The sequence below is a fragment of the Halichoerus grypus genome, chromosome X (assembly GCF_964656455.1).
Source record: "Halichoerus grypus chromosome X, mHalGry1.hap1.1, whole genome shotgun sequence".
In the NCBI taxonomy this organism is placed as follows: Eukaryota; Metazoa; Chordata; class Mammalia; order Carnivora; family Phocidae; genus Halichoerus; species Halichoerus grypus.
This window is the reverse complement of record NC_135727.1, coordinates 31,548,792-31,571,888: the sequence shown is the minus strand read 5'-3', so window position 1 is coordinate 31,571,888 and position 23,097 is coordinate 31,548,792. Positions and strand designations below refer to the sequence as shown.

Here is a 23,097-nt window from a genome sequence, read left to right as displayed (position 1 = left end):
AAACATGCTTTTACAACTAGCCCCAAATATCATATATTTACCAGTGCAGCAACATACCCAAATCAATATTTGCACTTAGTATTTAACATCTTTGTGCCTCAGTGTTCTCATTTGTAAAAGGGGATAATAATGTACCTACCTCATAGGATAGTAGGGCTGACTCTTGGTTTCAAAAAATTAAGAACAATTTTTAGCACATTGCAAGTACTCAATAACTGTCATCATTGCTTTGATTTGTTTATCACCTTTAGGCATAACAAAGAATACTGGGGTCTCATTTGTGTTTCCTCATTCAATATAACTCATAGTTCTCCTTAAATAGATTATGCTGAAAAGTTAAAGAACTTCTGCCAGCTGGAAACTTTTGACAGATAGATGTTTGGTTCCTGGGTGATGGGCCATCACAGTGCCTAAAGCAGTTACACTACCCTCTTCTAGCTTTTGAAAATTCTATGATGTATTCTGAGATGTTTGATGATTTCTCTTCTCTCATTTTCTTGCCTTGGATGTGACAGGTGCACATAACTTTTCACTTCCATGCTGCATTATAGGATAATCTTTTTGAAGGCATTTTAAGTGACAATTAGGGAATTTGTGTGAGTTAAAATTCACCAGTGTTGCCAATGTCAGAATAACTGAAGTGACAATCAAATGAATGGATGCCTTGTATTCATAGCCTAGTTTCAGTATATGGGGACTATAAAAACTAAGGCACACCTTAGTCCTCTCTTGGTGCTTAGCAGATTTCTTTTGACCTAGATCATAAGATTATCCTATATTTAGAACAGGTAATATAAAAGAAGTCTTAGAATCGAAGAAATATGGTATGTAACTGGGAAAAAATGCAGTCTTCCAAGTGAATTGGATAATCTTTTTGTTCTTTCTGATGCTAGGTATAACAATAGTAACAAAACTGTTGAGATACTGAAAGAACTGAAAGTTTGCTTTTATTGTGCAAGTAGTGTGTTTTCATAGGGTGATAAAATGATCAATGTCAATTTCTCTATAGAACTACTTCCTGCTTTCTTCTTCGATGGATAAAACGGTCAGGTTATGGCACATTTCCAGAAGAGAATGCCTTTGCTGTTTTCAACATATAGATTTTGTCACTGCCATAGCTTTCCATCCAAGAGTAAGTAATTGTTTATATATTTTTTATTAGACTGTAAGGAAGGTGAAGGAACCTGGTTTCTCTGGAGGGCCATGGGACTACAGGAAAAAAAATTAACAGCACATAGTTAAGCACAACTTAGGGTACCTGGGTGGCTCAGTTGGTTAAGCGACTGCCTTCGGCTCAGGTCATGATCCTGGAGTCCCTGGATCAAGTCCCGCATCGGGCTCCCTGCTCGGCAGGGAGTCTGCTTCTCCCTCTGACCCTCCCCCCTCTCATGTGCTCTCTCTCTCATTCTCTCTCTCAAATAAATAAATAAAATCTTTAAAAAAAAAAGAACAACTTAATTTAGTCTTTCGCTTTACTTATGTATGTATTTATGTATGTATTTATTTTAAAGTAGGCTCCACACCCAGCATGGAGCCCAGTGCGGGGCTTGAACTCACGACCCTGAGATCAAGACCTGAGCTGAGATCAAGAGTTGGACTCTTGGGGCGCCTGGGTGGCTCAGTCGTTAAGCGCCTGCCTTCGCCTCAGATCATGATCCTAGAGTCCTAGGATCGAGCCCTGCATCGGGCTCCCTGCTCAGCGGGGAGCTTGGTTCTCCCTCTCCCACCCCCCCGCTTGTGTTCCCTCTCTCGCTGTGTCTCTCTCTCTGTCAAATAAATAAATAAAATCTTTTAAAAAAAGGAAAAAAAAAAGAGTTGAAATCTTAACTGACTGAGCCACCCAGGCGCCCCTCATTTTTTTTTTTTAAGAGTGATTTATTTATTTTGAGAGAGAGAGGTACATGAGCGCGAATGGGGGGAGGGGAGAGGGAGAGAGAGACTCTCCAGCAGACTCCCCACTGAGCACAGAGCCGGACAATGTGCAGCTCAATCTCACAACCCTGAGATTGTGACCTGAGCTGAAACCAAGAGTCAGATGCTCAACCAACTGAGCCACCCAGGAGCCCCTTAAGCATCTGACTCTTGATCTCAGCTTGGGTCTTGATCTCCAGTTTGTGAGTTTAAGCCCTACACTGGGCTACAGGCGTGTAGCCTACTTAAAGAGAAAAGGAAATATTCTGCTAATCTGTATTAGAACTGGAAATGTTATAGTCTAACTCTAAGAATGAAAAGCCATCCCAAATCTTTAATAAGATGTGCAGGGTATAAATAAAATAATGTATCATAGTAAAGATGAGAGGTTGGAGATGGAAGAAGAGGAGACAGCAGGTGGATAAATAGGGAAGCATATAGGCAAGAATAGTGGGAGGGTTGGGGTGGGAAGAGACAAAGATGGAAAGGTTGAAAGAGGCAAAGACCAAAATTCATTACAAGGTATACTGAATTCCTATTTAATGTCTGGAAATGGAAATACTGTTTTGGGGGGTTTTTTTGGTTTTGGGGAGTGTTGTGGGTTTTTTATTTGTTTTGTTTTGTTTTTTTTGTTTTGTTTTAGTGAGCTCTGCACCGAATGTGGGGCTTGAACTCACAACCCCAAGATCAAGAGTCACACGCTCTACTGACTAAACCAGCCAGGCACCCCTGGAAATATTGTTAATCGTGAGATCCATCTTAATTAGTTTTCAATGTAGAAAATCCCTCAATATCTTTCCTCTGAAAAGGAAGTGTTTCATATAATTTCAACCAAAGGATAAAAATTCATCTTGGAATTGCTGACTTATCTTATGTTCTTGTAGGATAGAGCCACCAAATGAGTAAGGCTAAATTAATTTTTGCTCTTTGTAACTATAAGCGCAAGAGAAGTCCCATGCTGGTGCTGCTCCACTAGCTAGGTTGAAATAAGTGGAGGACTTGAGCTGACCTACCTTACCCTCCCCCATGTTGTTGTATAAATCCTATTTCTATTCATGTCCTTATCTCTGTATGTTAAACACCCACTGCCATGTTAATGCAACATTTTAGTTATATTCACATTTCTTCCTCTTTTTCCCCAGATTAAGAGAGAAGAATGACATTTTTCCCCCCTCAATATAATTTTCCTCCCTGGGCAGGCTTATAATATAGACAGTAATTTTGAACCCTTAGGAGACTTTGGTTACGAACTTTGGCAAATTAAAAATGCTTAATCTATGCTGATACCTTATCAGTTTTGACCATCAAGCTTTTTGAGGCTTCTTTCTGAATAACACTCCCATCCTGTCAGCCAAGGATGCAGCAAAAGAATGGCTTTACTCCTGTCAGCAACTGTGAGCAAAATCCTTCCCTCACCTCTATTTTAACTATAATGTGTCAGGGTGGAGAGAGGTATTAGGTTGTGATAGTTATCTATGTAGTACTTTATTATTAAGGTTCCTGTTTTGTCAGTAGTTTTTCTATACTTATGTTTGGTTTTATTTTGGAAACTGAAAAGCCCTAATTCTAAAATTCTGTAGATCCGAAGGATTTTTAAGAGGGGCTAGGAAAGGATGGTGTGGTGTTAACGTTTTCTTAGGAAACATGACTCTATTAAATAATGTTATCTGGAAGGAAGGAAGCAGAATTACAAAAGAAATAGCAAAATGAAGATAATACATACACACACACACGTATGCATGTATGTAAATAAAATTCTGAATTGTAAGACCAACATGAAGTTATTTTTACTTGTTCTGCTCTTCTTCTGGTAATCATTAAGTAGAACCTACTACACCATAGCCATAAGAATGTCCTTTCTGTGTAGGCTGTCCTTGACAGGCTTCAGAGGTGAGGAAGAATGATAGTCTTGAGCAGAGAAGAGAATACTTCTTGTTTTGGCACCCCAATTATTTTACTCTTAATTCTTTCTTTTTTTTTAAGATTTTATTTATTTATTTGAGAGAGAGAGAGCATGAGAAGGGGGAGGGTCAGAGGGAGAAGCAAGCTCCCTGCTGTGGGAGATTCAGGATGCAGGAGATTTGGGATGTGGGACATGTAGGACTTGGATGCATGCAGGACTCAGATGTGGGGCTCGATCCCGGGGCTCGATCCCGGGGCTCGATCCCGGTACTCCAGGATCATGACCTGAGCCGAAGATAGTCGCTTAACCAACTGAGCCACCCAGGCGTCCTTACTCTTAATTCTTATGTTATCAAAAATTAGACCAGCTTAGGTGATCATTTTTGCAACATATACAAATATTGAATCATTATGTTATATACCTGAAACTAATATAACATTGTCTGTCAATGATATCTCAATCAAAAAAAATTAGACCAGCTTAGTGGTATGCGTGGTTTAGTGTATAGCAGGGTTTCTCACCCTTTGTACTGTTGACATTTTGAGCTGGATAATTCTTTGTTGTAAAGAGAATAAAGTCTGTCCTGTGCATTGCAGAATGTTTAACAGGGTTCTTGTTCTCTACCCACTAGATGCCAGTAACATCCCACCCCCAGTTGTGACAGTCAAAAATGTCTCCAGACTTTGCTAGATGTCCCCTGTGGGGCCAACTTGCCCCCTGTTGATAAACCCCTGCTTTGGGATTGAGAATTTGAATATTGAAGCAATTTCCTACTGACATGATGTCAAAATTCCCACAAAATAACTGGTTCTGCGGGCTAATCGGCATTAGTCTTTTATCCAAGTATTACGTGGATCCCAGAGGAAGATATGGATAAACGTATCATTACAGGATAGTTTTTCCCAAAGCATGTTCCTTGAAGGTGCTAGCCCTGCTAAGTGTTCTTACCGATTCCCTCCCAACCACAGCACCCCCCCCCCCAGAAAGGTCCCTGGTTATATAAGTTGGAAAATGCTACCTACTTTATTCCTCTTTTGGAGATTGAGAATGCATGTTAAGTGAGAATCCTCTTTAACTTTCTGTAACCCAGAATCTCTCAAACTTACTTGAACCATTCTCCTACACAACCATTCTCCAACACATTATCCATTAACATCCATACCTTGGGAAAAGCAGTTTAAGGATATGATAAAGTAATTAGAAAGTCATTTTTCCAAAGTGAATACTGAAGTTTCCAATTGTTATTTTTCATGAATAAAATACTGCTTGCTTGGGGGCGCCTGGCTGGCTCCATCGGTAGAGCACGTGACTCTTGATCTCCTTGGGGTTGTGAGTTCAGGCCCCACGGTGGGTATAGACATTACTTAAAAATAAAATCTTGAAGAAGAATATTTCATAAATGGGATCTACATATTTTAAACATTATTTCTAATGGGCTTTATGTTTTGATTTGCTAATGAATTTTTCTTGATTTGGTAAAATGAGAGCTTTCTCTTTTGCAACATTTTTAGGATGACAGGTATTTTCTAAGTGGGTCATTGGATGGAAAGCTCCGTCTTTGGAACATACCTGACAAAAAAGTCGCTTTGTGGAATGAAGTAGATGGTCAAACAAAATTGATCACAGCTGCAAATTTCTGTCAGAATGGCAAATACGCCGTGATTGGAACATACGATGGCAGATGTATTTTCTATGATACAGAGGTAAATGATTATCTAGTGTAAATTACATAATGGAATACTTAGCAGTTTCATATAAGTTAGTGTATCCTCTCTGGGCATTACAAATTGGGGCAAATAATACTATGCCTGTCTGCAAGTTGGATCAGATGATCTTTGAGGTTCCTTCTAATTCTCATATTTTAAATTTGTGATTTCTTTTTAGCATTTGAAATACCACACACAAATACATGTCCGATCTACCAGAGGACGCAACAAAGTTGGAAGAAAAATTACTGGCATTGAACCTTTACCCGGAGAAAATAAGGTACTAAGTATTCAAAACCATCTCTCTTTACGCTATATATAGACTCCCGAAAATTCTTACTGTCTTGGCTTAAGAATATATTTTCTCTCATGTGGAATACAGCCTTCTAGTTTTGAGGTATATTCTCTCTGTGTGTGTAATACCCTTTCTGATTATACCTTAACTTAGATAAAAAGATGGTATTTTTAACTTTTCTTTTGATTTCTTTTTAGATACTGGTAACCTCAAATGACTCCAGAATCAGACTATATGATCTTAGAGATTTGTCACTGTCCATGAAGTATAAGGGTTATGTCAACAGTAGCAGCCAGATCAAAGCAAGTTTCAGGTAAATTGGCAATGAGAAATTCCCAAAAGAGATCAGAATATTTCTCCTCTACTCCCATATTTTCTTTGATCTATGCCTTATGTTTATAGGGTGTTTTTCGTTTCTTTGCACTTTTACAACTGATTGCTCATGTTATGTTATCATCATGCAGTCCTTACCTTATCCACCTGTTTAGTAGACAGAGTTGGAATTGCCCCTATTCTGCAGACAAAGAAACCAAGACTCAGAAAATGAAGTAATTTGTCTAAAATCACTGGTAGTTGCAGAGTTGGGATTAGAAGACTCACTCCCGGCTCTCCGGCATTCATGCTTTTGTACTTCTATGTCAGCTTTCTAAGAGGAAACTTACCTGCCACCCACCCATGGTCTTTATCCTTTTAGGTACTGAAGCTAATAAAGCATTTTAACACCCTAAAGTTCAGTATCCTGTATTTACACCTTTACATAACATTATTATTTGAACTCTTTTTTTTTATTTTTTTATTTTTTTAAAGATTTTTTTTTTTTTTTTTTTTTTTTATTTGAGAGAGAATGAGAGAGAGCAAGCACATGAGAGGGGGGAGGGTCAGAGGGAGAAGCAGACTCCCTGCCGAGCAGGGAGCCCGATGCGGGACTCGATCCAGGGACTCCAGGATCATGACCTGAGCCGAAGGCAGTCGCTTAACCAACTGAGCCACCCAGGCGCCCTATTATTTGAACTCTTAATTTGGGGTCTGGAGGCTCTCCTGAAATAACTGCCTCTTCTTCCTTATAACCCTCTTTCTTCAGCCCTTTTCTTAACGGTTCTCCTTTCTTCTTGAATTACCCAGTAATTACTGAGAAATTTAATTGGTAACGTGTTCTCCTTCTCTCTTTAATCTCTTAAGTAGGCGTTTTCTCCCTGTGTGGGTTAACTAGCAGCACAGTTATCTACAGCTTTAATGAAAATCCTTGTGCCTCTGGGCTCCATGTCAGACCTGCATGTTCAGAACCTCTGGAGTGAGACTAGGAGTCTATATATATGTCAACAAGCTCTCTTGGGTGTTTCCTTATGTATTTTAAAGTAGGAAGCGCTGATAAGAGGGAAACCTTAAAAAAAAAAAAATCCCAAAACTGAGTTTTTTTTTTCTTTCTTTCCCAAATTTAGCCATGATTTTAGTTACCTCGTTAGTGGCTCAGAAGATAAGTATGTTTATATCTGGAGTACTTACCATGACCTCAGCAAGTTTACTTCAGTCAGGAGAGATCGTAATGATTTTTGGGAAGGTATTAAAGGTAAGTAAATGCCCACTTCTGTGTGTCTTCTAAGTGAATAAAGTTAATGTGGAGATGTATTACAAGTAAATTTGTATAGGCATTATTTCAGACAGACAGTTTGGCAGTTATAACCACTCTTGCTTTGTATTTGGCTTTGATTTTCCTGTACCAAGGAAGAACTTGTACAGGCATGCCTCATTTTAATTAAGGTGTGTACATTGTTTTTGTAGACCTAATTCTATTGCACACTAATTGACTACAGCATAGCATAGACATAATTTTTATACATGCACTGGGAAACAAAAATTCATTTGACTTTATTGCAATATCCGCTTTTTTACAATGATCTGGAACAAAACCTGCAATATCTCTGAGGTATGCCTGTATGTAGTATATTTTTTTTTAGCATAAATTTTTGGATTTTAAATAGTTCTTAATTACTTATGTGTTAATTTTAAAGGATATTAGCTTATAACATACACTATTGTATTTTTTGCATATGATACTTTCTGTGTTGATGTTTAGAATCAAATTTATTAGTTATCCTGAAGTAAAATTTTTTTTCCCCAGCACATAATGCCGTTGTTACATCAGCCATCTTTGCTCCAAACCCAAGTTTGATGTTGTCTTTGGATGTACAATCTGAAAAATCAGAAGGGAATGAAAAAGGTGAAGATGCTGAAGTTTTGGATACCATGCCCTCTGGTAGGTACTCATATTTTATTTGACCTACATTTTTTCTAGTGAGCACTTAGTAGCCTCATTGACCTACATTGGGTATTGTGAGGTTTTCATGTGTATGAAGAATATTTCTTGTTTACAACATAATTGTTGTGAGTATCCCTTTCTAAACATTTCAGTAACCTATTTCTTGCAAGTTTTACTTCATTTAAATCTACCTTCGAATTAAAAATGAAAATTTTGAAAGTTCATTTTTTTTTTTTAAGATTTTATTTATTTATTTGAGAGAGAGCACAAGCGGGGGTGGGGGGAGGCAGAGGGAGAAACAGACTCCCCGCTGAGCAGGGAGCCTGATGAGTGCTCCATCCCAGGACCCTGGGATCATGACCTGAGCCGAAGGCAGACACTTAACCAACTGAGCCACCCAGGTACCCCCATTATTATTATTTTTTTTTTAAGATTTTATTTGAGAGAGAGAGATCATGAGCAGGGGAGGAAGGGTAGAGGGAGAAGCAGACTCCCACTGAGCAGGGAGCCCAGCGCGGGACTTGATCCCATCATGACCTGAGCTGGAGGCAGATGCTTAAATCGACTGAGCCACGCAGGCGCCCCAAAAGTTCATTTTTTTTTTTTATGGGCAGTTGTTCCCCTTGGAGAAATGCAAACAAGACATACAAATACAAAATTTCTTTATTATCTGTCTTCTCATAGACTGTCATTCTGAGGACGGAGACTTATTATGTCCTATATATTGTTGTAATGCCAGTGCTTGCCCGCATATAGTTGGTCCTAATAAGCATGTGTTGAACAAATGAATTAAACCAAATGAAAGTAGTGTCCTTTTCTTCTTGCCACAAACTCCCCAAGCCAGGGAAAGACCGGCTAAGACACGGTAAGTGGAAGTAAGCCTCAGAGAGGAGGAGAGTACAGAGAATGAAAGGATTACAGGAGCAAGCTGGAAAAAAGAAACTTAGGGGCACCTGGCTGCCTCGGTCAGGGGAGCGTGCGACTCTTGATCTTGGGGTTGTGAGTTTGAGCCCCACTTTGGGTGTAGAGATTACTTAGAAAAACAAAAAATCTTGGGGGGGGGACTGAAAACTGGGGAAAAGGTGTAGGATCATTGGCATGTGACACAACAGCAGGCTTTCTATTCAACTTAAAAACTTTTTTTTATGCTTTTAAGGTATTATGAAGACAGATAATACAGAAGTTCTTCTTTCTGCTGACTTCACTGGAGCAATCAAAGTGTTTATTAACAAAAGGAAAAATGTATCTTAATTTGAAATGACATTTAAAATAAAAATATCAGTAAGTTTCTATATGTATTAGAACTGAAAAAAGTATAGTGTTTCAGGCTAACATCCTTTTTTTTTTTTTAATTTTTACTGGAAATTGTTCAAATATAATATATTTTTTGAGCGGCAGTGTTAATGATCTATAAACCCTGGACTGATAGACAGAAATGTGGCTAGAATAACATTGCCAAACGTTAGGCTTTATGTTTTGTTATATTTGTGTTTTTGTTATGTAATTGTGAACATGCACAGGTTTCTGCATGAAAATATATTAATATATTAATCACATGTGTGTGCCTTTTGGTTACATGCACTAAATCTAACAGAGTTAAATTATTTCAGTGGCCCTTTTGGCCTCTTACAGGGAGGGGGGGAGTCTTGTTTCTAGCTTAAACGATTTCTTTTGCACAAAACTTCATTTTTCAGAAAAGTGGTATTGACTGAGTTACTGTTTTGAAAATGTTATACAGGTTTTCAATAGGTCAACAACCATGTGTAAATGGTTTTTATAAATTTCTCAATTTGGGGACAAGATTTTTTTTTTGTAGTCTAAATTGTGGACTTAAGATTCTTTTCTTTGTATGTATATATATAATCTTTCTTTCTTTCTTTTCTTTCTCCCTTTTCTTTTTTTCTTTTCTTTTTTCTTTTTTTTCTTTTTTTTTTTTTTTGCCACACTGGAGCACAATGTTTCTATGTAAAGAATTCTTTTCATTCTTTATCCATGAGCACCAGGCTTTGCTCACTTAAAAAAATTAAGCCACATTAAGGAGTGAGTCTTCTTTTTTACAACAATGTAAAAATGAACTGTTTACATTTTTTTAAAGCATTGTAGTTTTAAAAATTAAGCTGTTTTGTTTTGTGTTGTTGAATTTGAAAGCCTTTGTAAATATTGATATAATGTACCAATGAAATAACGTCAGGGGCAATGGAACCCTGATCATGTTGTTGATGGTTAGCATATGTTTCTGAAAATTGAATATGTATTATTAAAAGTTGGTCGCCAAACACTTGTTAAATATGTGACTTTATTTTCACATGACTTTGGTAAACTGAAGAATGTAAGAAAAACAAAGTCTTGTTTCATACTTTGATTTTTAGCAAGCAGAAGACCAGATTTTGGACCCCTAAGTTATAATGCATTAGCCACATGCCTTTAAGAAAAAATTTTTTTCTAATTCTAAAATGAACACTGCTAAGAGTTCATCTGTGTGCTTATGTGTTCTTTACTGCATTTGTTTTCGGTATCTGAGTGAGAAGCTGGGAAGCCATGATCATATCCTTATTAATCAGCATGGTCTTGGAGTGTTCTGGATATTCTAGTTCATTACGTATTGTTTGCCTTGGTTTCACCCCTATGCTGCTTTCCTCCTCTTGCCAGTGCTGTGCTCTCCCCCCTCTCTGTTCACTCTTCTGTACTCTACCTGACACATGGAGTTGTTAAGCCATTGGCTCTGTAACCAGTCCGTTTCTTTAGTCTCAAGATCTGGCTGGCAAATGGATTGATCTAGTGTTTCAGAGAATTTGATGTCTTCAACTTTTTGAGGCAGCTTGGCTTTCAATGACTTCTGCCTGAAGACTTACGGTCTGCTGTGGTGCTAATCATTTCAATTGCGGATAATTGGGGCATTGCCATATGAATATTTCCTGATAGGTTTTATGCGCTTTCTGGAACCAAAAGGCAAAAAATAGTTGGGATGCAAGTTTGAGAGAATAATACTAACATTTCTAAGTTTAGTTTTGTTTTTTTTTTTAAGATTTTTTATTTATTTGCGAGAGAGAGAATGAGAGACAGCATGAGAGGGAGGAGGGTCAGAGGGAGCCTGATGTGGGACTCGATCCCGGGACTCCAGGATCATGACCTGAGCCGAAGGCAGTGGCTTAACCAACTGAGCCACCCAGGCGCCCCTCTAAGTTTAGTTTTTAAAATGTTTGCTATCACGCAGATTTACAAGTCCGAAGGTGAATTTGAAAACATAGAATCAAGGTGTATACTAAGAAAAACTGATTAATATTTCTCCCTAAAATGAGTATTAGAAACTCACTATAATAAGTGGTGTGGAAAAAAGCACAGATTGTAGAATCAGATAAACTTAGATTTCGCTCCCTCTATTAGTACATTCCTTGGATAAGTTATTTATCCTATATTAATTTCCATTTCCTTATGTATAATATGAGAACACCTAACTGAAATTATAAAGATTTACTGAGAAATCATGTATGTATAAAGCTTGGTGCCTAGCAGGTAGGTGTTCTCAACAAATGTACATTTCTCACTGCCTTTCCCAAATCCCTGGGTGTCCTCTAGACCCTCTTCCCCCATAAAAAAGTATATAGAAGTGCTTTCTAGACATCTGAGATTTCATGGATGAATAGCCTTTTAGGGATTGACATAAGGCCCCAACCTTTTTTTTTTTTTTGCCAACTTGACACTTTAAACCATCTACCATCACCTCTTGAGAAAAGAGAACATTTTAATAGTTAAAAAAAAAAGTTAAGTACAATCTTACCATCTTAGAGCAGTGAACAATCAAAGTGAATAAACCTAGCTTTTGAAAAAAAAAATTACCATATTCTCTTATTTTCCAATTTTTCCTTCTGTGTATTAAAAGCTCTTTGAAAAGTCATTTTGAGCTTTTTTTTCCCTCTCATTTACCTTAACTGGAATTAAAATATTAATCACTCAACATAATTTATCATGCCACTTTCTCTGATCTTCAAATGGTACAGCTGGGCAGTGACTTTTTATTCTTTGAAATATATGTTTAACAATATATTATCCCTCAGATCCCGATTTCAGTTGTGTAATTTTGAGAATCAGAGGGCAGATATCCCCACTCGTGGAAAAAAATCATCAGAATATTTTTTTAAGCATTTCAGTTATTTTTAATTAAAGAAAAACAGTCTTTTCCAAGGGTTAGAATATTTTTAAATAACTTCAATTACTATGGGGATTCAAGGTAAAGACCTATTTGGGATTTAATGTTTCCCCATAACTTCTCAAAAGAAAAGCCTTTCCAGTTTTACTGGTTTCTAGCTCTCTGACTTATTCATTAAGCAGATGTTTATTGAACACCTACTATATACAGAGCGCTGCTGGGACTAGAGAAGAATAAGGCAACATTCCTGTGCTAGAAGAGTTCACAGTCTGGCGGAGAAAGATGCTCACAGAAACAAGTAAGAGGCTTGGAACTGTCTTGTGGCTGTGGCCCTAGAAATGCCCCTTCTCACCCTAACCCCTGTCTGCTCCACCCTTCCTAGTAACTCGTGGCAGCCACTTGATCTCAGGCCAACCTTTGTTCATCTGATATTACCAGCAGCAAGCATAATATGGGCAGCAGAGTTTATAAGTAAGCCAGAGGTAAGGCAGAGAAAATGGAGTACCCTCCGTGGCAACATTAGGGGAATCTGTTAACATTAGGGGAAACTGAGTCTCAGGTCCTCTCCTCCCAGCCTGAAATCTTTGTCTTATTTCCCCCAAAAATCTTTTTTTTTTTTTTTTTAAAGGTTTTATTTATTTATTTGAGAGAGAGAATGGGATAGAGAGAGCATGAGAGGGGGGAGGGTCAGAGGGAGAAGCAGACTCCCTGCTGAGCAGGGAGCCTGATGTGGGACTCGATCCCGGGACTCCAGGATCATGACCTGAGCCGAAGGCAGTCGCTTAACCAACTGAGCCACCCAGGCGCCCTCCCCCAAAAATCTTAACTGTCTTTTGCTTTGAGCTAACTCCAGCTTAATAGACCCCTCCCCTCAACTGCTCTCCTCTCCCCTTCGGTTCTGAAGCTTTGCCTGTTTTGTTTTGTTCTGTTTTGTTCTCTAGATTTGAGTCATCTGTGCTCCTGGGGAACCCAGGCTCCCCTTGTTAACCACAGGCACTTTTCTGGCATAGATTTATGCACATGAAATACATTCAGGTTGATGCAGCAGGGTCGAGGGAGGTGGAAGTGTAAACATGAAGGGAAAGATCTATCGCAGAGTCCCAAATGCCATCATGTAAGTTACCTAGGGTGGTCCAAGCAGGTAGTTTGCTTATAAATCCGGCTACCCTGCATTACTTTCTTTTAAATAAAATTTTTATTTTGGAATAACTTTAGATTTACAAAAAAGTTGCAAGATAATACAGAATTCCCATATACTCCTTTCTCAGTTTCCCCTAATGTTAACAGATTACCTTGGTGCATTAGTCAAAACTAAGAAACGAACCCTGGTACATTACTATTAAGTAAAGTCCAGACTATTCAAACTGCACCAGTTTTTCCACTAGTGTCCTTTTTCAGTTCTAAGATCCAATACAGAATATCATATTGCATTTAGTCATATTACGCTTTCTTAATTTAAATAAACATTTTATTTTAGAACATTAAGGGGCGCCTGGGTGGCTCAGTCGGTTAAGCGCCTGACTTGATTTTGGCTCAGGTCATGATCTTGGGGTCGTGGGATCGAGCCTTCCATCGGGCTCCGCTGTGCTTGGAGTGGAGTCTGCTAGAGATTCTCTCTCTGCCCCTTCTCCCCACCCTCAAATAAATAAATCTTTTTTAAAGAAAAAGAATAGTTTAAGATTTTCAGGAAACTTTGCAAAGAGGTCATCTATCTCCTGTACCACTTTCTCTGTTGTTAACGTCTTACATTACTGTGGTACATTTTTCACATTAAAAAACCAACATTGGTACATTACTACTAACTAAACTGTATACTTTATTCAGATTTCACTAGTTTTTAACCTAATGTCCTTTTTCTGTTCTGGGATCTCATCCAGGATATGATATTACATGTGGTTGTCAGGTCTCCTTAGGCTCCTCTTAGTCATTACGGTTTTTCAGATTTTTCATGCTTTTGATAACCACAATAGTTTTGAGAAGTACTGGTCAAGTATTTTGTTGAATGTTCCTGGGTTTGAGTTTGTCTGATGATGTTTTTCCTCATGATTTGACTGGGTTTATGGACTTTGGGAGAAAGACCACAGAGGTGAATTGCTCTTTTCATTACATCACATTAAGGATACGTACTATCTAGTGTTTGTCAGGTTTCTCCACTATAGAGTTATTTTTTTTCTTTCTTTCTATAAATCTGCTCTTTGGAAATGAATCACTAAGCACAGCCCAAACTCAAAGGGTGGAGAGGAGTTAAGGCCCACCTCCTCAAGGGGCAAGTAGCTATGCAACTTATTTGGCATTGTTATGTGCGGGAGATAGGTGTCTTCTCTCTCATTTATTTATTAACTCAACCCTTTATTTATGTTACCATGGGCTTGTATTTATTTTATGCTTTGAGTTTTAAACCAATACTCTATTATTTTGTTGTTCAATTTGTTCCAGCCCCTAACGATGAAGAATCTTTCAAGGTGGCTTCTGTGTCCAGTTGACATCCCTTTTTTTTTTTTTTTGAGCATTTCTTTACTTCTATAACTCCAAGATGCTCCAGGCTCATCTTATATATTTTCTGCCCCAACCATTTAATCAAGGAACCCTGGTTCCTTCTATTGGAGAAGGGTATTAGAAACCACGATCTGGGTGGTAGATGTGCTCATTGCTACCAGGTGTCATTTCTCTTAGGCTTTCTCAGCTGGCAGAGCAAAGAAATAAATGTGTATATGCTAATATCTGTACATACAAATTATAAATATTTATCTGTAACTATCGATACTTAATTAAATATGAGTTATCGATGTCTCTGACTAATCCAATGGACTAATCCATTAATACATAGATCATTCTAGTTTCCTCTTCTTGCTTATCAGTAACCTCCTTCTCCAACAGTGAGAAACCTGGCTCCCACCATTTACTGTCCATTTACTTATTCAATCCCAGCATAACACATTCGGCAGTTTCAGAATTGGTAATCAGGACCCCCATGAGAAACAACTTTACCAACAGGAGTACAGTTTTTACATATAGTCCTTTATCTTTGGTGTCATAGTTCCTGGTCACAGCACTGTTTTCTAAAGTTACTTAGGTGAGCACCTTTCCCCCCACCCACACGATCATTAGATTAAGTTATCTGTCCCTTTATAAAATCATTTGGAATTTGATGACGTACATAGCCATCCTTATTTAATATGTCAGCTGTGACATTTTTCTGTAGAGCACTTCCTGCCTTGCTTTCAGATGCTTAGCATTTTCCTAAAGCAGTTTTACAGTTCTGTCCTGTTACTGCACTGAGGTTTCACGCATTCAGCAAACATCAAGTGCTTAGTCTGTGTCAGGATCTTGAGGGAGTCGAATAGGAGAAACAGACTAGAGTGTAATTCTGGTAAGACTGGGTTTGCATGATTAAAGGGGTCATCTCTGGTTTTCTTACCTCAATGCCAAACCATTTATGGGGGGAGAGGGGAATATATATGTGTATATTCGTGTATATAAATAATTTATATGTAAAGAAAAGAATTTATAAAGAATATATAAGTCTCTATATATGTATAAAGAATGTCAGGTTACTAGAAACCCGCTTCTCTAACTCAACATGCAAGCAGGTATTGATTACACTTTGCTTATATATAAGCAGTATTCTGAGTTGTCAAAAAGCAAACATTTGAGAATACACGATTTAGTGACACGAAGAATTAGTAATGCATTAGAAGATAGGAAAGCCATTCTTTCAAAGAAAGTCCTTTCTAACTTAGTTATGCATAACTTAATCCTCTCTCTTGATGAAAAGGCATTGAAGTGCAGCCATTCTAAAGTTGAGTACATCGGTTGTTGGGATTCATGCTGTGGATCTTCCTGGAGGCTCGCCTGACAGCCCGTAACTCAGTTGCAGATGAGTTGCCTGCATTCATTTGCTAGTTCTGTCATAACAAAATATCACAGCCTGAGTGGCTTAAACAACGCAAATTTGGGAGCGCCTGGGTGGCTCAGTCGTTAAGCATCTGCCTTCTGCTCAGGTCATGATCCCAGGGTCCTGGGATCGAGCCCCGCACCGAGCCCTGGGATAGAGCTTCCTGCTCGGCGGGAAGCCTGCTTCTCCCTCTCCGACACCCCCTGCTTGTGTTCCTGCTCTCGCTATCTCTCTCTCTGTCAAATAAATAAATAAAATCTTTATAAAAAAAAAAAACAACGCAAATTTGTTTTCTCACGGTTCTGGAGGTGAGAAGTCTAAGATCAAGATGCCGGCAGCTTTGGTTTCTTCGGAGGCCTCTCTCCTTGGCTTGCAGATGGCCGCCCTCATGCTGCCTCTTCCCATGGCCATCCCTCTGTGCACGTGTGCCCTGCTGCCTCTCTTTATGTCCTAATCTCCACTTCTTAAAAGGACACGAGTAAAATTGGATTAAGTCTCACTTGAAGGCCTCACTTGAACTTAATCACCTCTTTAAAGGCCCTATCTCCATATAATAGAGTCACATTCTAAGGTTTTAGGGATTAGGGCTTCAACATATGAATTTGGGGGGCAACATAAATCAGTCCGTAACACTGCCCCAACAGTCATTTTATTTAAAATGAATCTAAAAAAATGAAGAGGAAACACAGGGAAATTAGAAATAATAATTACTCAGCCTCTGGCTGTTTTTTCAGGCCCTGAACTCAGAGTTATACTTGAAATCCATCTAAAACAAAAATCTCAAATATGAAAGTGACAGTGTAAAATAGAATGTCAAGTTTATATATACACACACACACAGTTGGCCCTTGAACAACATAGGAACACAAGTTTGAACTGTGTAGATCCACTTATAAGCAGATTTTTTTTTTCTTAAAAGGTGTTTTGTTTTGTTTTTTACATAATCTCTACACCCAGTGTAGGGCTTAAACTCACAACCCTGAGATCAAGAGTCACATACTTTACCAACCAAACCAGCCAGGTGCCCCTGTAAGAAGACTTTTTTCCAGTAAATGCAGTACTATATATGTATTTTCCTTATGATTTTCTTAACGTTTTCTTTTTCCTAGCTCACTTCACTGTAACAATACAGTAACATTGAAAATATATGTTAATCAACTGTTTATGTTATTAGTAAGGCTTCCAGCCAACAGTAGGCTATTAGTAGTTAAGTTTTTAGGGAGTCCAAAGTTGTAAGTGGATTTTTGACTGCATAGGGGTCAGCACCGCTAACCCCTGCATCGTTGAAGGGTCAACTGTGTGTGTGTGTGTGTGTGTGTGTGTGTGTGTGTGTGTGGTGTTTAGACAGATGCAGATACTAAAACAAATGTCTAAAATCCAAAGTCATTCCTTCTCATGCACTTTTAAACATCTTTATTGATATATAATTCACATACCATAAAATTTACCCATGTAGTGTACAACTCAAAAGTCTTGGTTGTGCAACCATCACCACCGAGTTTAGAATATTTTCATCACCCCAAGAAGAAATCCTGTACCCATAGCAATCATTTTCCACTTCCCAGTTCCATTCATCCAGCCCCAGCCCCACCAATCTACTTCTGTCTCCATGGATTTGCTTATTGTGGACATTTCATATAAATGGAATCATTAAATATGTGTTCTTTTGTCTCTGGCTTTTCTTAGTTAATATTTTCATCCATGTTGTATCATATATCAGTATTCCATTTCATTTCCAAATAATACTCCATTGTACATTTGTCTTGTTACCTGTCTTGGGCTACTATGAGCAATAACGTTTTGAACATTGGTGTACAGCTTTCTGTGTAGACTTGTTTTCAATTCTCTTGGGTATGAACCTAGGAATAGAATTGCTGGTCATATGGTAACTTTTCATTTAATTTTTGAGGGCCTGCCAAGCTGTTTTCTTCAATGGCTACACCATTTTGCACTTCCACTAGCAGTGTGTGAGGGTTCCAGTTTCTCCACATCCTCATCAACACTGGTTATCGTCCATTTTTTTAATTACAGGTATCCTAGTGAATGTGAAATCCATTTTCATTATGGTTTTGGTCTGCATTTCTCTAATGACTAATGATGTTGAGCATCTTTTCATGTGCTTGCTCAGCATTTGTATGTCTTTGGAAAAATGTCTATTCAAATCTTTTGCCCATTTTTAAATTGAGTTATTTTTCTTTTTTTATTGACTTGTAAGAGTACTTTATATATTCTGGATACAAATCCCTTATCAGATATATGATTTGAAAATATATGTACCATGATGTGTCCTTTGAAGCACAAGTCTTTAATTTTCATTATTATTGATTTTTTTCTTTTGTCATTTTTGCTTTTGATGTCATATCTAGCAAACCACTGCGGAATTCAATTAGAGATTTATTCCTAAGTTTTCTTATAAAAGTTATGGTTTTACCTCTTACATTTAGGTCTATGATCCGTTTTGAGTTAATTTTTATGTATGTTGCAAGGAACAGGTCCAACTTTATTCTTTTGCATGTGGATATCCAATTGTTCTGGCATCATTTCTTGAAAAGATTCTTTCCCTATTGAATTGTTTTGGCATCCTTGTTGAAAGTCACTTGACCATAATGTAAGGGTTTATTTCTGGAGTCTCAATTCTATTCCATTGATCTATATGCCTATCCATATTCCAGTACCAAACTGTCTTGATTACTCCACCTGTGTAATAACTTTTGAAATTGGGAACTATGAGTCTTCCATCTTTGTTTCTCCTTTTCAAAATTGTTTTAGCTGTTCTGGGTCACTTGCATTTCCATGTGAATTTTCCATGTGAATCCATGTGAAATACAGCTTAGCAATTTCTGCAAAAACTTTTGGTATTTAATGGGAAAAGTAACCCTAATTTCTCTGACAAAATATATTTTTAATGTACTTCTGAAGAGCTCATCAGAATTTCAAAACTCTGTGTGAACCAAGTTTGAAGCAGCTGGTTGGGGCTAAAACAACACAGGAAAAATTTCAAAGCAAATAATTTTCAGATAATCACCTAGGTTGCCTTGAACCATTTATAATATGTATGCTTTGGATCTTAGATACTCATGGAAGAGTTACAATTACTATTTCAATCATTTTATTGCATATTTTCTGAGTTCCTACTCTATTAGGTACTGTAAAGGATAGAAAGATAATAAAGCACCGCCCTTTCCTTCAAAAGTCAGAATACCCTTCATTAATAGAGAGCTTTCCCACTATTAGAATTGGTAATAAAGCCTCTTCAGATTAATGCAAGGACATAAACAACATGAAGATCTGTGACACGTATACTCAACTTTCGGTTTTGTGAGAAACCTAAATCTTAAGAGGATTTGGTAAAAATCTATAGGGAAGCCATGTTTTAAGGATTATTTACATGCAAGGGCGCCTGGGTGGCTCAGTTGGTTAAGCGACTGCCTTCGGCTCAGGTCATGATCCTGGAGTCCCGGGATCGAGTCCCGCATCGGGCTTCCTGCTCGGCAGGGAGTCTGCTTCGTCCTCTGACCCTATCCCCTCTCAGGTGTTCTCTCTCTCTCATTCTCTCTCTCTCAAATAAATAAATAAAATCTTTAAAAAAAAAAAAAGGATTATTTACATGCAAAATATTACACTTGGGGCAGCATTTGTGGGAGCAAAGTTATGTGTGCTGATTGCTGGCTGGGACTAGTAGCAAGGCTTAGACATTAGAGACATCGGTTGCTGGCATACCAGATCTATAAGCCGACACAAATTCATAAGAAACCCCTTTTAACTTGAGATTTTATTTATTTTACTTTAATAGTTGCTCATCATAGAAAACCTGACATATACCAAACAGTATAAATAATCACCCGTAATACCGTATTCAGAGATAACCAGTACTAATATTTTAGCGTATTTAACTTCATGCATATATATTTTTAAGATCTTATACAGTTATAAAAGGTAATTTGAATAATATGCTACATATGGGCAGTTTCCATATTTTTTTATGGTGTATAAAAGATCCATCATGTGGACACAGTTTAAGCAACCTATTGAACATTCAGGATGCACCTGTATTTTATTACTATGAGTAACAATGAGAGATAGAGACATAAATATCTTTGTCAGAATTTCTAATTAGAGAAAGAAAGGGAAACAGGGGCGCCTGGGTGGCTCCGTCGGTTAAGAGTCTGCCTTCGGCTCCGGTCATGATCCTAGGGTTCTGGGATCGAGCCCCACATCGGGCTCCCTGCTCGGCTCAGCAGGGAGTCTGCTTCTCCCTCTCCCTCTCCCACTCCCCCTGCTTGTGCTCTCTCGCTCACTCTCTCTCTCTGTCAAATAAATAAATAAAATCTTCAAAAAAAAAAAAGAAAAAAGAAAGAAAGGGAAGCAGCTCTGGGAGATAGGAATTGCTTCTGGGGCTGGCTGTGCCGGGCCCATAGCAACTAGGAACCCCAACTGAGCCAAGGCCATCCCCTGTCTCATCCAGCTGCCAGGACAGGTCAGGCTATATTGTGCTATTAATGTCTTTTTTTTTTTTTTTAATATACGTGATACACAACGTTCCATTAGTTTCGGGAGTACAACTTAGTGATTTGACAAATTTACACCTTATGTTCTGCTCACCACAAGCATAGCTCCCATCTGTCCCATTACATCATTATAACAATATCATTGACTGTATTCTTTATGCTGTGCCTACTGTCCCCATGATTTATTCATTCCGTAACTGGAAGCCCGTGTCTCCCACACCCCTTTCACCCATTTTGCCCAACCCTCCCCTCTGGCAACCATCAGTTTGTTCTCTGTATTAATAGGTCTGGTTCTGCTTTTTGTTTGTTTGTTTATTCATTTGTTTTTGTTCTTAATGTCCTTATGTTGCTGCTGACATGGTAACTTCTGGCCTGGGGCACCAGGATGGCCCAATCAGGGACTGAGTTCTAGCCCTAGAATTCCTAATTACAACTGATGGTGCTCCACATCAGGATATTGAGAAGCATTTTCTCTAATGTTTTTTCCCCGAACATGTGCATCAGCAGGATCAATAAATATTGTCTCCCTAGGTGGTACTCAGCATTGCAGTGTATATTATTCATTATCTGGATAAGAAGACCAAAAGCATGACTTAAAATTCCTAGAAGAACAAAGGCTTAGATTTTCACCATCCCTAGTCGGGGGGAGTGGGGAGGAATATTGCGGCAGATGGCAGTACTTTGCTTCTCCTGGGACCAGACCAAACAGAGGGAACCAAAAATACAGGAAGGAACTGTATTAATCTGCTGAACCCCAAAACAAATTTCACATATATTTTAGTGAACCACGAAACTAAACCCACCTGTTATTTACAAAATAAAGTAAAGCACTGCTTTACTAAAAGCAGAACCAGAATGAAACAGATTTTCTTAAAATGTTGAATATGAGTAAAACTTAGTCATTAAAATAATGGCCAAAGAGAACTTAAATTGAATCTCACTTAGGTAAGTCAGAGTCCATAATCAGGAGAGTCTTCTAAAAGGTGAGTTTTGGGGGCACCTGGGTGGCTCAGTCATTAAGTGTCTGCCCTCTGCTCGGGTAATGATCCTGGGGTCCTGGGATCGAGCCCCACATCGGGGTCCCTGCTAGGCGGGAGGCCTGCTTCTCCCTCTCCCACTCCCCCTGATTGTGTTCCTGCTCTCGTTATCTCTCTCTCTGTCAAATAAATAAATAAAATCTTTAAAAAAATAAAATAAAATAAAATAAAATAAAATAAAATAAAATAAGAGTTTTGGATGAGGCAAAAAAGAAAGGTACACTTGGTCTTAATGAAGCTCTGTGTGTAGTAAGAGTGAACCCAAACTATGAGGCCAGTGGGGTGCAGACTGCAGAGGCCGCAACAGCGGGGACAGACCCAAGGGGCAATGGGCCTGGAAGGTCGTGGAAAACCTTAAAACCCCCTGGGAATCAAGTCAAAATAAATACAGAAAACGAGTGAATCATTCCTCTTCCTTGTTAATTATTATGGACTGACCCGTAGATGCGTATGAAAATTGATCCCAGGGCCTTATAAGTATGAGGTGCTCAACAAATGTTCCATCTGAATTGCGTCTGCTGCATTGCACAGTACAATGTGGAGAAAGTTGGCATAATAGAAGAGAGATTGGAAATTACGTGTGACTATATTGGTTCGATTTTTGCCTTGACATGAGCATTCACTAAATGAAAGGAATAAACCATTAGGGGCAGGGTTCAGTCAGCCAAACTCTCATGCTTCTCCATTAGGGAAAGGGTTTATTTTAAGCTTATAAATATAAACAATTACATGAAAGCATTTTGCTCTCATGCATTCATGTCAAGAACAGGACATTTTGTTTCTCCTTTTTCCAGTTCCTCTCCCGTCAGTCCAATGGGGCAGCGCTTCTCAAATTGTGGTCTGTCTGGCTGGTCTACCTTCCTTGGAAGCACCTGCGAGCTTGTTAAACATGCTGACTGCTGGGTCACACCAAGTCAGAAATGGGGGGGCGGGGAGGGTCAGGAATCTATTTTGAAAAACTTTCTAGAAGATTGTTTGGACCCTCAAGTTTAAAGAATCCCTGAACTAGGAATGGAAGTTCAAGGAGCTAACTCATTTGGGCAAAGGCTAAGAGGCAGACAAGTAAGGCCATGGATTTGCCCAAGGCCAACGCAGATAAGTGCTTTAACAGCTGGCTCTCTAAAAGAAAGCCCTGGTTTATAGCATTTGCCCTTCCTGTTGTGTGAATGCGCTCCCCGTTGCCACTTTCAGGCTACCAGTGACCTAACCCTAACGCACACTGAGCAGAAGCGCCGCGGGCAGTGCGCTCTTCCGTGGCATTTCCTCCATACAGAGGAGATGGATGTAAATAATCGCAAGGTCATAACTGATAGCAAAAGGTAAAAAAATAATTAGGAAGTGACATGTTCTGAGTATTTTTTACCTTCGTCTTTATTATATTTTTATTGTGCTGCAATTTAAATTTTCTCTTTTCTTTTTTTTGCAATTTAAATTGTAA

The 23,097-nt window shown here is 38.5% G+C and overlaps 1 protein-coding gene across 2 annotated transcripts in view; it reads left to right on the top strand.

Moving 5' to 3' along the window:
- The window catches only part of WDR44 (WD repeat domain 44), a 76,664-nt gene extending 66,316 nt beyond the window's left edge, over positions 1 to 10,348 (top strand). Inside the window, exons 14-21 of one of the 2 annotated variants that reach the window (XM_078065092.1) lie at positions 1,010 to 1,132; positions 5,326 to 5,517; positions 5,699 to 5,800; positions 6,013 to 6,128; positions 7,255 to 7,382; positions 7,935 to 8,069; positions 9,229 to 9,353; positions 10,024 to 10,348. In XM_078065092.1, the coding sequence (XP_077921218.1) occupies positions 1,010 to 1,132; positions 5,326 to 5,517; positions 5,699 to 5,800; positions 6,013 to 6,128; positions 7,255 to 7,382; positions 7,935 to 8,069; positions 9,229 to 9,323 (891 nt within the window). In that variant the 3' untranslated portion in view covers positions 9,324 to 9,353; positions 10,024 to 10,348. Of the gene's footprint in view, positions 1 to 1,009; positions 1,133 to 5,325; positions 5,518 to 5,698; positions 5,801 to 6,012; positions 6,129 to 7,254; positions 7,383 to 7,934; positions 8,070 to 9,228 lie in introns of both variants that reach the window. The other variant, XM_078065091.1, reaches the window with a different exon arrangement.
- The last annotated feature ends 12,749 nt before the right edge of the window (positions 10,349 to 23,097 follow it).